This window comes from Acomys russatus, chromosome 26 (genome assembly GCF_903995435.1).
Source record: "Acomys russatus chromosome 26, mAcoRus1.1, whole genome shotgun sequence".
Classification (NCBI taxonomy): domain Eukaryota; kingdom Metazoa; phylum Chordata; class Mammalia; order Rodentia; family Muridae; genus Acomys; species Acomys russatus.
This window is the reverse complement of record NC_067162.1, coordinates 17,167,156-17,182,242: the sequence shown is the minus strand read 5'-3', so window position 1 is coordinate 17,182,242 and position 15,087 is coordinate 17,167,156. Positions and strand designations below refer to the sequence as shown.

The following is a 15,087-nucleotide window of genomic DNA, read 5'->3' as shown; positions in this document are numbered from 1 at the left end:
ACGGGCTTTATGATAGGCTAGGACTTAAGGATGTTTGTCGCCCTGCCCTGCCTCCCTTGGACTGCTTGCTAGAGACACCCTCTCTGATATGGCCAACGGCCTTGATGGCTGGTGGTAAGTCAGGGTTGTCCCTTTTGGTTACGGGAATGGAGCCTAAGTGCAGGTCAATCCCCAGGAACAAGCATTTGCATAATTATTTCTCACAAGCCTGACTAGTATACCACTTATTTTGTAGTTATTTTAGAAGTAGCACTACCTTTGCAAAAACTCTACTCTATGTGACTTTTTGTCTTCTAAGCAAGTTTATTAATAAATCCTGTATATATCAATTTTACTGCTTCCAATTTCTCCTACATCACTACCACAAAGGAGCTGCCAGCCCTCCTCCTACGCCAGCTACGGCCTCAGAGTCTTGGAGGCTCAGTCCTGTCTTGGGTACTAAACACCGCCCTGCGGAGCCAGGAGCCAGCAGCAATCACTGCCAGAGAGACTAGCTCCAGGGCCTGCCGCATAAACCATGGCGGGTCTCCATGGTGACTGGCATATGCCGCGTCCAATGGCAGCTGGGTGCCTGTTTGTTTCCGTCCCAGACAACCCAGGGATTGAAGCTTTTTTGACTGACAGCTCGCCCTGGGCGCTGTTACGTAAGGGGCGGGACGAGCGCGGCCCCACCCGAGCGGCGCTGACTTGATTGGCAGGACAGAACGCCCGCCCTCTGCATCTCCCGGAAGCACGTTCTTGATGGACGGCGAGAGAGCCACTCGAGACCAGCGCCCGAGCGGAAGCGCCCAGGCTAGGGGCGTGTCCAGGGCGTGTCCCGCTGAGGGCAGGTCGGGGCGGGGCACTGCGGGAGAGGAGCGGCAGGGGCCGGGCTGCGCTAGGGCTGGAGATGCTGTCGGGCCGAGGTGGAGCTCGGCCGCCGGAGCTCCGCAATGAAGGCATCCAGGTAAGCGACCTGTCTCTTGGCCGGTGGCTACAGAGCCGTCAGGGCCGAGGGGTTGTGTCCGCGGCCCGGCATTCGGTTCTCTGCGGGGCGCTAGGGACTAGGGCGACGGCGGCCGCGCGGGGACACGGGGGCGGGGCCGCACCTGTGCGCTCCGGGCACCTGCTGCGTGACCTCGGCGGCCGCGGAGGAGAAGGGTGGCGGGTTCGGTGTCGCTCTGGTCGGGGTGGTCCGCACTGCGTCCCGTCTCCCCGCCGAGGGGCTACAACGAAGCCCCAGGCTCTCGGCCTCGGCTGCAGACTCGCGGGCCCAGCCTTCCTCCAGCTAGCTTCGGGGCCGGGGCCGGGGCCGGGCATCAGCCTTGCATCACCTCCGGACAGGTTTGTCCAGATTCTCGACGTGCTCCGAGACGGGTTTGTGCCCGGGGCGAGGGTGCCCGGCCCAACTAACTGCCCGGCCCAGGTGTCCGAGGCTGGGGCTGTTTACTTTTCCTCGGTCTTGCTTTGGTGGCCTCTTAACGTGGGATTTCCTAAACCTATTTTGGGTGATACATTAGTTAAGAGTAGTTAGAGTTCATGTTAGCTCTATGTCACAGAGGAAGAACGACAGTAGCCAGGTTTCATTTGCCCTCTGCGGTGTGACGATCGTGGCACAGGTGAAGAAGGTGCCCCCTTCGCCCAGCTGTGCGGTGTATAAAGGCACGCAGTCATTTTTCATTCTTAGAGTCAAAGGAGCAGAAAGTGTGGTGATGTTTTCTGAGGAACAAGGATGGGGCCTGTTTTCCATACATCCTGTCATTACTATTGGACGATGTCACGCCATGCCTATGGCAGATTGCTCATCTAGCAAACTGTATTTTCTGAAAAGTTGGCTACAGTTCCTTGTGCTTTTGTTGCCATCAGAACCGTTTAGTTTAAAAAAAAAAAAAAAGCTGCGATGGGTGGCGCATGGGTACCTCTTGGAGGAACGGAAGGCGATGTACTGAATTTTTAAAGGCCAAAGACACAGACTCGAAAGGTACTTAATGCAAGTACGTTCACAAGTAGGAAAAACCATCTCTCAAAGGGTGAAGAACCCGGATAAAACAGGTGTGTCTGGACAGTGGGGTGCTAGTCCTGAAAGAACAACGTGGTTTTCATTTGAACCAAACAGGAACATACCCCCTCCCCAGTTTTGAGGTCCTGTTGTGTCCCCCACCTTTAAAAGCAGGTTTGCAAAGTCTTTTTAAATGTCTGCAAGTCAGCAGGTTATTGGGAGAAGTGGGTTCCCCGTCCTCTGATTTAATTACTGGGTGACACTGTCTCCTGGAAAGCACAGCAGCAGTTATGGGCACTGGCTGGGATGGCAGAGCTGGTGGTACCCACCCTTGGATGCTGTGGGCACACCAGAGGAAACAAATCACTGCTGATTACACACACTTGGGTGCGCTTAGGAGGAATTTGAGGAAATGTTGCTAAATTTTGACCCTTTTCACCTTGAGCTTTTCAGGGATGCAGATAGCAGTTCAGATAAGGAGCCATACAGATAAGGAGCCATACTTTAAAATGCAGAGCCTTGGGGAGACAGTCTTAGAGCTGGGCTGGCTACTTTTCCCCTTTGTGTCTGTGTATATTTACTAAGTGACCCATTGACCTTGTGATCTTTGAAACCTGCTCTCTCACTCACCACCTTAAGCTTCAAGGATAAGGTTCATGAAATGTCTCCTTTGAGCCGTCCCTGAACTTACACATTTTTAATTCCTCAAGTGACTAATACTGCGGAATCCCCATATTTTTAGTACTTTAAACAACCTTCCCTTTGCAAGGAATGCTCAATACTTAGATTGGGAGTTTAGGGCCAGCCTGGGCTGTGTCTTGAATTCCTGACCAAGCTGAACCACATAGTGAAGCCCTGAGTTTTTGTTTTCTTGTTTTTTTTTTTTCTTTCTCTCTTTCTTTCCTTCGTTCTTTCTTTCTTTCTTTCTTTCTTTCTTTCTTTTTTTTTTTTTTTTTTTTGTTGTTGTCTTGTTTTAAAGGTCATTTTCTTGGGGTAGTTGGAATAGAACTCTACCCCTGTTTCCTGATACAGGTATACTTGGCCTCTCGTGTGTGTCCATGTGTCATGCGCCCCCCCCCCCCCAATACTCCCCCACACAAGACAGGGTTTCTCTGTGTAGCCTTTGATGACCTGAAAATCACTCTGTAGACCAGGCTGGCCTTGAACTCAGAGATTTACCTGCTTCTGCCTCTGCCTCCTGAGCGCTGGGATTAAAGCCCTGGGACACTAATGCTGGCCTCATGTGTGTTCTTCTTACCTCTTTGGCTATTAGTTTTGTACTTGAGGACACTCATAGTCACTCACCTTGACCCTGGGAACAGGGGTAGAGCTTGTGTGTGTGTGTAGGTGGTGCATGCTGCATATAGCTTTCCCATTAGTCAGATGCCTAGATACTGTGTCGTAGGAGCGATGGCTGTGTGGTAATTCAAAGCGGAATTTTGTCCTTAACTATACTGAATGCTGGTCAGGAACCTGGTACCTAGATGATCATTTCGTTTGCTTGTTTTTGTGTGATCAGTGGTTATCACTATGTAGTCCAAACTGGCCTCACATTCTGTATCCTCCTGCCTCAGCCTCCAAAGTACTGGGCTTGGCTTGCTCGGCTATGGCGCATAGTCTGGTTGTGAGAACAGAGCCTGCAGTAGAAAGGTGTGAAGGGATTATTCTTAGAGCTGACATTCCCAGGCCTCTTAATGTGAGGACTGCTTGGCATGATGTGTGCCCAGTGTGCCAGAGTCTGTCTTAACTCTCGGTGTTGGTATGTTTGCATTTTCCCCATGTTTCAAGGCAGCGTGAATGCTGAGGACAGAAGAGTTTGATGACACAGCACTGAAGTTCTTTGTTTGGAGTACACATTATGAACCCTTTGTGGAGCGTGTCTGCAGGCTCAGTACGCAAAGTAGGTATAGCCAACCAACAGCAGTCTAATAGAAAGGGAGGCAATAGTTTGTATCAAAGCCTTCTGTAGTCTTTTTTTTGCCCCCTCTGTGTGTAATAGTTTTGGCTGTCCTGGACTCGATTTGTAGACCAAGGTGGCCTCGAACTCATGGAGATCTGCCTGCCTCTGCCTTCTGTGTGCTGGGCTCAAAGGTGTGTACTGCTACACCCGATGCCACCTGTAATCTTTAGCAACAAACTGCCTGGTTTTATTTTTGAGAAATCATTTTGTCTATTAACGTCAGTTTCTAGGCTGAGAGTTCACATCAGCGGAAGCTCTGGTGATCACTATGCTAAGATTGTTTCATTTAGACTGTATGCATGATGATGAAATCTGTCACATATTCTGAACGCTTCTCTGTTGAAGTTTCAGGATTCTGTTTTTGGAGAAACTTTAGTCAAGTCAGCTAAGAGTTGGGAGAATTATATTTAAAATGCCTTTCTTTACTTTTTGGAGATCAAGTATTGCTATATAGCCCAAGATAGCCTATTATTCTACAGTCTAGGTTGCCCCAAACAGCAATCTTGCCTTAACCTATTGAATGTTGGGATTATAAGTGTGAGCCATCATGCAGTTTTAAAATTTTATACATAAATACATATATACACACACACACACATACATACACACATACATATATGAGATGTGTATGTGTTTTGTGTATATGTATGTATATATGTACACATACATATATATGTGGGCTGGCAAAATGGTTCAGTAGACAAATGCTCTTCTTACCAAGTCTGAGTTTGTCCTCTATATGTGTGCCATGGCACACATGCACCCCCAAATAAATAATGTAAAACAAAATCTTAAAAAATAAATAAATTTTCCTCTTAAGAAAGCTTCACATATACATGGAATTATTTAAAAGCCCAATTCCACCTGCCAGTCAACAATATTAACACAGAATTTTTTATATATCAAATTAAGTAGCCTCTGTTGCATTCAAGGTTGAGGCACCAGTGAGATGCTAGTTTCTGGCCATTCTGAGCTCTTTGACTAAGGATGGCAGTGGGTGCTCATGATGCAAGTGTGGAAACCTAGTAACATCAAGGGAGACCTAAGCAAGTGAGATAATAGCTTCGTTTACTGGTTCCTATCCCAGTGCTCACATCAGGGGGTGACTAATTTCAGTCATCCATCCATACTATTAATTTTGAAGTGCATAGCCCAGCTTTTCTACAGTATCTGCACGTACACTGAGGCATCTCTGGTCTTGATAATGGCTTTCCTGCGTCAGTGGCTTGTGAAAGGCTTGCCTGCATTGTTCCTAATGGGATTCTTACTGCTTTGGTCCCGCTTCAGCCTTGTTTGCTACTTCTGTGACCTGCCTTCTCAAGGGGTTTGAAGGCATTTTAGTCATGGCGTGAGAATTGCTATGTAAGGAGTAACTCTGGCTGAGAAGCTAGGCTGGAGTGACAGTGTGCTGTTTTTAGTTGCCATAAACGCTCTCACAATTTCATCTTGAACAGCGAGCCGAAGGTGAAGAGAAGACGTTAGCAGGGGATGTGAAAACCAGTCCTCCGCGAACTGCACCAAAAAAACAGCTGCCTTCTATTCCCAAAAATGCTCTGCCCATAACGAAACCTACATCTCCTGCCCCAGCAGCGCAATCAACAAATGGCACCCACGCTTCTTACGGACCCTTCTACCTGGAATATTCGCTTCTTGCAGAATTGTGAGTCCTTCACAGATGATGGTCAGTTATGAATGGTATGCCTAAAAGTTAAGAATGAAATCATGTCCCCAGCTTGTTCCACATTGGAGAATGGGAGGAAGGTGGGACTTTGGAGAGCATACAATGGATTAGGGACCTGGTAGCTCAATTTCAGTCTTCCATTCTGTGAGGCATTTCACTGGAAGAGGTTTCTTTAGCAAGTGGGCAGTGCCTATGTGGCAGTCACTTGGGTCCACACCCATTGGGGAGTTTGAGCTCCATTTTGGCTCTCACGTTTTAGAAAGCACCCTGATAGACAGGAGGAATTCCAGTAAGAAAGGGTCAGGAAGTCACTCTCAGCAGGTGAAGGAAATAGAAACATTGACTTGGAAAACTCAAACAAGTACTTAAAATTTTTGTTTAAATTACATTTTTATTGTGTGTGTTGGGGGGGTGTCGGGGGGGGGGCTGTGCATTGGCACAGGTGGAGGTCAGAGGACATCTTGTAGTTCTGTTTTATATTGTTTTGTACTTGTTCTGTATGTTGGAAGGTCATATTGGGAGTGAAAAGTTTTCCCAAGCCCACCCTTGCCCTGAAGTTAAAAAGAGGGGGGTGGAGCACTGCAGCCTGCCAGTGGCGCCAACACATTGCTTGACACATAGAAATGGGCTTCAAGGACCATGGAGTTTGGGTCAGTTGCTAAAGGGACAGAAATCTAGAAAGTTCTTACTTCCTGTAATGTGTAGGTTTCTCTGACGTTCAGTTATCTTTAGAGGATCGTGATCTCTCCTCCCAGGGTGCTGATGCTGTAATGGTTAGAGGGAATGGGGCCCAGTGTAGTGTAGCAGTGGTCTTCAGCTCTATAATGGATGCCTTGTGTTTTGAGGCTGAGCAGTGAGGTGACAGGCTCCTATTGTGGCTGACTGAAAGTTGGCTGTATGTTAAACACAAACTGCCTTCTCTGAAAACGGCTCTGTGGCTAGCTCTCTCTGCTAGCTGTGCTTCTACTGACTAAATCTCAGAGACTTGAAAAGGTAATGGATCTTCCTGTAATGGTTGCAGTCAGATCTGCCGTGCATTCAGGGTCAGCCTGAGGGTGTATAAGTAACTTAGAAAATGCTTAAAAATAAATTTGAGGCACTTAGGTAATAAACAAGGCCCTAGGTGCTGGAGAGATGGCTCAGCAGCTAAGAGCACTTGACACTTTCGCAGAGAACTATAGTTCAGTTCCTAGCACCCACATGGTAGCTTACAACCATTTGTTACTACAGTTTCAAAAGGTCTGATGCCTATGGAGATCTATGGCGTCTGTAGGGACGAGGGACTCAGATAAGAGTTGCATACAGGCAGGCAAAATGCTTATATAAAGATAAATCTTGCCAGGGGTGGTGGTGCATGCCTTTACTCCCAGCACTTGGGAGGCAGAAACAGGTGAATCTACATAAGTTCGAGGTAAACCTGGTCTACAAAGTGAGTTCCAGGACAGCCAGGGCCACACAGAGAATCCTTGTCTTGAAAAACAAAATTAAATAAATAAATTCTCTTTAAAAGCCTCTATACATTTTAAGATTTTCAGGTAAATGCTTAGAGTGCCTTGGTCAGCACTGTCCTTTTCAGTGTCAGATTGTAGCTCATAGCTGCAGCTTCAGGGGACCAAGCAAAATGGCTGCCAGGGTGTATGTAACTCGGTAGATCCAGAAAAACCCATAGCATCTTTCTGCTATGAAACTTGTGTCTTGCCTTATGTGTCAGCGTGCACCTTCCCTAACAAGGCCCAAATAGTCTGAGTTCAGGGTGTTTGGAAGTTCAAATGATGCCTGCCTCCACAGCAACACGTACACCTAAAGCCTGTCCTGCCACATGACCCAATGAGGCCGGCTCACAAGGATGGCTAAGTGATGGCAGCTCTGGGCTCTTCTTACTCAGTGCCTGCGACTGCAACTGAAAACAGTTTGCTTTGATTTAGTAGTACAAATGTAGTATGCCAAAGCCCCAAAGGAAAACACATTTTTAATAGTAAAAAATATTTTGAATGTGTGAACACTTCTAATTTATAATGATAAAAGCAATATTTTTACAAATATATTTAATCTCAATTTTATTGTAGTGTTTTTGTTTGAGACAGGGTCTCACTCTGGACTTGCCTCATAGAGATCCACCCTCTGTGCTCCCAAGTGCTGGGACTAAATGTGGGGGTCTCACATCAGCTCATTTACCTCAGCTTTAATGTCCAAATTTATCTGTTTCTGAGAGAGAAACTTGAATCTTTGTCCCCGTTGGCCTTTCTGAATCTGGGACCCTGCATTGGCTCACGCTTTTCTGTGGGCTAGTTTAGAAGTCAGAGAGTGGTTGGTAATCTAGGAGACACTTAGGTGTGGGGCTAGAATGATTCTTTGTGTGTCGTTTGGGCATCAGCTGCCACTTGAGGCGTGACATCTCAGAAACTATGGGATGGCCTGACGATGTGTCCCTGGAATCTGTAAAGGCTAACTACTGTGCTGTTCTCTTTTTAGTACACTGGTAGTGAAGCAGAAGCTCCCAGGCGTCTACATACAGCCATCTTACCGCTCTGCATTAGGTGAGGTGTGGGTTGGCCCTTCATTCATGGCGTGTGGGGTCTTGTGACCCAGGTGGGACTTTAGCATGTTTATGTTCTCCTGCAGTGTGGTTCGGAGTAATTTTTATACGGCATGGGCTGTATCAGGATGGTGTGTTCAAGTTTACGGTGTATATTCCTGATAACTATCCAGATGGCGACTGTCCAGTAAGTAGGACTATGACTGAGCCCACATAGCGTTTCACTGAGGGGAAATCAATTCCTTCCCTGACTGTAAACCTTGTAATGACCTCAGTCTCCTCAGATAGATGTTTCCCACAGCTGATGGGGGGTGGTGCTTTGCTACCTCTGGTCATGCTACCCGGCCTGCAGCTTCACCCTTCCTCTGCTCAGGGTATGTGGGGGAGGCTGGGGCCCATGCTGCACCATCCTGACAGGTGATGGCCATGCCGCAGGGGAGGAGATAGGATCTCCCCCGCTGCAGAAGTGGGGAGTTTGGTGGGGTTTTTTTTGTTTTTGTTTTTGTTTTTTTTGTTGTTGTTGTTCTTGGTTTTTTTTTTTTTTTAAAGGAAAATGGTTACAGTGAAGGCCCTTTGTGGGCCTGATCTGACTAGCTAGCAGCATGGCATCATTCCCACTGCAATCTCTCTCTCCATACAGCGCTTGCTGTTTGATATTCCAGTCTTCCACCCACTGGTTGATCCCAGCTCAGGTGAACTGGACGTGAAGAGAGCATTTGCAAAGTGGAGGTTAGTGTATCAGAGTTTCTTGTAGTAGCACTGCCCTCAGGGACGGCTGGTAGTAATCACGCCTTGTTTCCCTGCAGGCGGAACCATAACCATATATGGCAAGTGTTAATGTATGCAAGGAGAGTCTTCTACAAGATCGACACAACAAGCCCCCTAAACCCAGAGGCTGCAGTACTGTATGTGACTTTTACTTTGTTACTTTGGCTTCATTTACTTACTATTATTTAACATCAATTTGTTATTTAAAATGTATTGGTAAATTTTTAACACAGGTATGAAAAAGACATTCAGCTTTTTAAAAGTAAAGTGGTTGACAGTGTTAAAGTATGTACTGCTCGTTTGTTTGACCAACCGAAGATAGAAGACCCCTATGCAATTAGGTAAGCGCTCTGTCACTTTATATTTCCATTTTCCAGATGATCTCAGAATAAGGCTGTAGAGGAGCATAGGGAGTGTTAACCTGGAGCTTTTCACTTCCTGCAGCTCAGCTCCTAATGCCACTTGGGTTCTTGCCTTAAACCAAAAGCTTGGTGTCGCATACACATCGTCAGTGATGCGATATTAGTGACTTTGTCAAGTGCTTTTTCCTTTTTCTGTGTGAGCAGTTTTCAGAAGGCAGTGTGAGAGCTGCTCTCCACACCCTTCTTCATGGACTGACATGTGGAGCCTGAAGCCACTAGCATCAGACTCATTTCTCTGCTGTTAAATGCAGCTTACCGCTCACATACTCACCAAGATGCTTGTTGTACTGAGCTAGACCCGCCCTGACAGTTAGGTGGAGAGATTGTGTAAGAATGGAGGCCGCACTGGCTTGGGTGGACGTTGGTGTCACTAGGAAGAGTCCTGTATGTAGTGCTGCCTGGGGCTCTGCTGATGGACCACTTGGATTCTGTACTTTAGCTTTGGTAATCCAAAGCAATTACTTGGTTTCACTCTGTCTTGCTTTATCTTTAATATTTCAGTGTTATGAGGCTCACAGGAATAAGTCTTTTTGTAAGAGATAGCATCAGTGTACATGCTAGCAACTGATTAAAGATTGCCATTTAGCCAGGGGTGTTGGTGGAGGCACATGCTTTTAATCCCTGAATTTGGGAGGCAGAGGCAGGCCTCAATTTACAGAGTGAGTTCCAGGACAGCCAGGGCTACACAAAAACCCTGAAAAGTTTTTCTTAAGTTTTTAACATTTTTTGCCCTTGAAGCTTTTCTCCATGGAACCCTTCTGTACATGATGAGGCTAGAGAGAAGATGCTGACTCAGAAAGTAAGTACATACCATTTTGAAATGGCTGCCCTGTCCTGGTTTCTTGAGTGTCTCTATTGGGGGCCACTGTGACACACACAGCTAACTCCTGGGGGAACTAATGAGACGGTTCTGAACTTGCTCCTCACCAGTTCTTTTTTTTTTTTTTTTTTTATGTTTGTTTTTGATTGTGCCTAGAAGAAGCCTGAAGAACAGCACAGTAAAAGTGTTCATGTTGCTGGCCTGTCATGGGTAAAGCCTGGCTCAGTACAACCTTTCAGTAAAGAAGAGAAAACAGTAGCAACCTAAGAGACGGTGGATCTGGTGCACCATGCACTTTCCTGCTGGACTCTGGCCTAGTTAAAGCTGACTAATGGCAAAGGACTGCCTGAAGAGTAAACCGCGTGAACAGTGACTGGCTCGGTGTTTGTATGCCTAGGTTCTAACAGCAGGTTACGGAGCCCTCAGTGAGTAATGCGTTGCTTCTGTCCGAAGTGTCAGGCTGGATCTAGTTCAGTACTCCAATTATTGGGGACCTTGAGGCTTAAGTATTTTTCTGAATATGGTAGAGGTAAGTTTTGTTTACTTAAACTAACGGAGCAGAGAGAACCAAGTACTGTGGACTAGGTCGCAGTGGGTGGCTTCTGCTGTACATACGTTGTTAGGCCCTGGAGAAGGGTGTAGAGAGCACTCCAGAGCGCAGCACTTTCAAGTAGAAGACTGGCTTTCCGGCCTCTGCCTGCTGACTTGCTGTAACCGTCTATCTCAGAAGCATTAGGAAAGCAGGCAGAACCAGGATGCCTGTTCATAGGTTTTGTTTTTGTTTTTAAAGGCAAATTACTGTATTTTTATGGTAGGAGGAAGAAAAAAGTGTTCAAACGGTTTCTAATGAAGTCAGGTATTTAAATGGTGAATGACCGATGTGTTAGCAGAGATGAAATAAACCAATAAATGATTGTCATTTATGCAGGAAAATAATGTTCCTTTTCAATATAACTAAACGGACTAATTTATAAGTGCTTTATTGAAAAATACACATATTTTCATATAAAATTACAGTAGCAGTACCAAGGGTTTTATAAGTACTTTGCACAGCACTGCTCTAGAGGACAGTGCAAGGTGGTAGGTGTTCAGCTGCTTTTCTTAGAGTTGTATGACGTTACCTAGTAACTCTGTTTATAATGATCCAATTTACAATTGAATTTTCTCCTTAGGATTATTAATCCAATTTAAAAACTGGTCAATATGATTAATAAAGATATATGTGTAGATAATCAATAGCTGTTAAATAATTTTCTAATTTGTATAATGGTACTATGTACTAATAAAAACCTAAATTCTCCAACCTATTTTTTTTTAACTTCCAGGAGTACCCTCAAAGATACTTTCCTTTGGGTAACTACCTCCAAAAGGGAGTGGTCATAATTTTTCAGATTCCCTCAGGTCAACGTGATTTAAAAATCTCCCTTAGCTAGATGATCCTGTGTAGTACCACTACCACAAACTGGAGTTTTACATGTGCCCAGAACATGCAGCCACATCAGCAGTCCCTTGAGAAAAGATTAAATAGTGGCTGTTGTTTAGCCTGGAAGTATTGTTCCTACGGAAGTCCACACCTTAAAAAGTGCCATCATAAATACACAGCGAAAGCTGCTGGGTCACAACGCCATGTATTTTACAGCCCTAAAGTGCCACCAATTACACAGGTTCAGACATTGCACACCTCACTGTACCGTACCTGTTGGGGAAGGGATAGAGCTCAAAGGGAACAGGAGCCTTAGGCAAGTGCCTGGAGACTTACAGGTCTGGGCCAACCCATCTGTTCTGTGTTCGTCCTAAAATACATGGTTGAATCTAACCATGAGCAAGTGGGAATGAATTTAAAATCAGTTCCTTTACTGGAGCATACCTACAAAGGCCTCTAAAGATTTGCTTTCTGAGGTACTTGTAAAAGTTTACCAGAGTTTTAAAAAATCCAGGTCTGGATTCTGAGCCGTGGTTGAAGGTAAGCACTAAGTAGCAGGGGAGAGGCATTTGGGATAAATAAAATAGTCTAAGGACACTGGAGTAAGTATAATTTCTCCCCAAAATGTCCCTTCCGGTCTTTTGGTTTTGGTTTTGAGTCACGGTTACTTGCAGTCCAGGTTGGCCTCAGCCATGCTATGTAGTTCAGGCTGGCCTTAAACTCCTGGTCCTCTTACCTTCTACCTCTTGGGTGCTGGGGTAACAGGCATGTAGTGCTACGCCCGGTCAGAGACGCTTCCCTTTTCTACCAGGCTCTAATCAATTGCTGGATTAAGGAGCAAGGCCCCATAATCCTGCACACATTAAGCACTCTTGCTAAGCAGTTCATTCAAAGACAGTTTCCATACTGGAGACTGACCTCAGCGTGAACCCCGGTCATTAGCTACATCTTGCAGACGACGTAACAGAGCACAGTGATTTTCTGGGCAAATTCTTTTTGCAGGTGATTCACTTCCATCGTCCAAGAGAATCCCTCTCTTTTTAGTTGGAGTCTCTCCTGTCTGTATCATACTGTTAATTTCTCTCAGTCTCTATGGTAAGAAAAAGATAGTTACAAAAACTTTAAAACGCTAATAAAGCACATTGCTCAGAATTAAGTTAAAGGATCTCAAATTAATTCCGCAGTTTAAGCATTTGAACACCTTTACAGAAAGAAAACCCTGAGCAGCTCCTCCCAGGACACTGGTGACTGAGTGGGACAGAGCATTTCCATTTCAAACTTCCTTGGTGATTGATACAAACCTCTCTAATACACACGGTCATCATCTTGTGGTTGATAGTTCTACAGCAGCACAGTTATGCCATGGCTAGTCACACAGCCACCTTGAGATTCTTGTGTGTGCACATGTGTGTGTGGAGGCCAGAGGACAACTCTGCAGTCAGTTCTTTTACCTTTATGTGGGGCTTTTGTGGCAAGTGCCCTCCCTCCCCGAGCCATCTTGACAGCTCCACATACAAGTTAAAAAACATAGCGTGACTTGGAAGTTCAGTGGCTCTCATCTATGGTTTCACTGCTTGAGAGGCAGAAGCAAGAGGATTGCTGAGCTTTAAAGTCAACCTAGCTACATACTAGGCCCAGGTCAGCTGGAGGTATATTCTAAGACCTCGTCTCAAGCTGCCAACCTCTCCCCTCGATTTCTTGTTTTGAGACAGTCATTGTAGCCCAGGCTGGCCTCAGAGTCGCTGCTGCACTCCTGCACCAGCCTCAAGCATACTAGAATTAGAAGTGTTGAGCCACTATGGCAAGTTTCCTCTTCATTTTGAGACAGTCCCAGGGCCCCGAAGTCTGCTCAGACACTATTTTCTTTGGGTACCTTGTTGACTAGAACTTTTATTCACATCTTATTTTAAAAGGACATTGAGGGGGCAATGGTAGTGCACATCTTTAAACCCCAGCACTCAGGAGGCAGAGGCTAGCCTGGTGTACAGAGCAAGTTTCAGGATAGCCAAGGCTACACAGAGAAACACTGTCTCAAAAGAACAAATGCGCTGTTGAAAATGTTAACATGCACATAGTTTAAGGAATTTCACCGTGGTGGGTAAATAGCACCACCCTGCTTGGACAATTCTGGTTACTTCTCATCCCCCAGGTTTTAAAATGCAGATCCTAGGGCTCCTACTGTAGCCCATTGGTGGAATGTTACCAGCACTGCATAAAGGTGCCTACCTGGAATACAGCGCTCCAGAGATGGAGGTGGAAGGATCACAAGTTCAAGGCCACCTTCAACCACACAGCAAACTTGAGGCCAGCCTGGGCTACAGGAGACCTAGAGCCAAAAGAACTGTATATCCTAGACATAATTTCATTATTATTTTTATCTTTTTGTGGTTCTGGAGATGAAACCAGGGCCTAATGCATTCCAGGTAAACACTACCATGAGTGCACACTAGCCCATCAATGCAATCCTGTACTTTGAAGTAAACCTCTGAAATTCTCAATTAAATCAATGTTTTTTGCCCACATATATATTTTCAAAACTTTAACTCATAAAAGCTTCTGCAGGGTGGTGGTGGCACACACCTGTAGTCCCAGCATTCTGGAAGGTAGAGGCAAGCAAGTGGATCACTGAGGCCAGGCTGGTCCACAGTGCAAGTTCAGGCCAGCCAAGGCTTCCTTTGGACTTTTCTCCTCTAGTTTTTCCTTCAGGTATTCCTTATCTTGTTCACTGATTACATTAGTTGATTAAATTAAAAGTTACTCTTCAGTCTACAGACAGATACCATAACAGCACATTTAAAGTACACTTTGTAGGTATAACTCATTTACACAATATTTTTTCACAGTTCAAATCTTAACATTTTGGGGGAGGGGTGCCAAATTGTACATATAGAGGTCAGATGACAGCTATCGAGTTTCCCCTAACTTTACGTGGGTTCAGATACTAAACTGAGGTCAGCTCGGGGGGTGAGGTAAGTGCCTTTCCCCTCTTAGCCATCATGCTGACCCTCAGAGCCACATCCTAGACTTGCACAGAGAGAATCTACCTAGCCTCTCTCTGTGTGTGGACTACTACAGTTTTCTCCATCCACCATGTGGGTGCCGCTAAACCATGTCTCCAACCTACTCCACCCCAGTTCATTTTCACGTACACCCCAGGGGTACATTACTATTACTGCACTGTAAAATCCGGCTAGTTTCTATCCTCTGCCCTTTCTCCAGGAAATAAGCATTAGGGAGGTTTTTTGGTTTTATAGATAGCATATTATGGGAGGGACTGTGTGAGGTTAAGGGTTGTTTATAGTGTGCTGTATCAGCAAGTGTGGCTCCGCCTCGTCTCTAACATCTATGTAGCATCTCAGAGCACATCTGTCATGGACGATCCCCCACTGGTTATTTTTCCTAGTTGCTATATTATAGGCAAAACTGTGATTTGTCCACAGAATATGCTCTTACAGGAGTGCTAGGGTAAATGGACTGGGAATGTTTAGGCTATAGATTG

General features: G+C 45.6%; 2 protein-coding genes across 4 annotated transcripts in view; one reads left to right on the top strand and one right to left on the bottom strand.

Annotated features, from left to right (window-relative positions):
- Positions 1–796: 796 nt before the first annotated feature.
- Positions 797–11,875, top strand: Aktip (AKT interacting protein). Of its 3 annotated transcripts, none has more exons than XM_051169201.1 (10): positions 797–946; positions 3,771–3,878; positions 5,393–5,598; positions 8,092–8,156; positions 8,242–8,342; positions 8,796–8,884; positions 8,962–9,060; positions 9,157–9,264; positions 10,084–10,144; positions 10,322–11,875. In XM_051169201.1, exons 2-10 carry the CDS (start codon positions 3,837–3,839, stop codon positions 10,430–10,432), a joined length of 882 nt encoding a protein of 293 aa, XP_051025158.1. In that variant the 5' UTR covers positions 797–946; positions 3,771–3,836; the 3' UTR covers positions 10,433–11,875. The 3 variants fall into 3 exon arrangements, with proteins under 3 accessions (XP_051025158.1, XP_051025157.1, XP_051025159.1); XM_051169200.1 differs by having other exon boundaries at positions 804–946; positions 3,767–3,878; XM_051169202.1 differs by having other exon boundaries at positions 805–946; positions 3,767–3,878; positions 10,325–11,875.
- A 306-nt stretch (positions 11,876–12,181) lies between these two features.
- Rbl2 (RB transcriptional corepressor like 2) overlaps positions 12,182–15,087 on the bottom strand; it is a 56,022-nt gene continuing 53,116 nt past the window's right edge. The window contains exon 22 of the mRNA XM_051169199.1: positions 12,182–12,678. Within this exon, the coding sequence (XP_051025156.1) occupies positions 12,508–12,678 (171 nt within the window). The 3' untranslated portion in view covers positions 12,182–12,507. The remainder of the gene's footprint in view (positions 12,679–15,087) is intronic.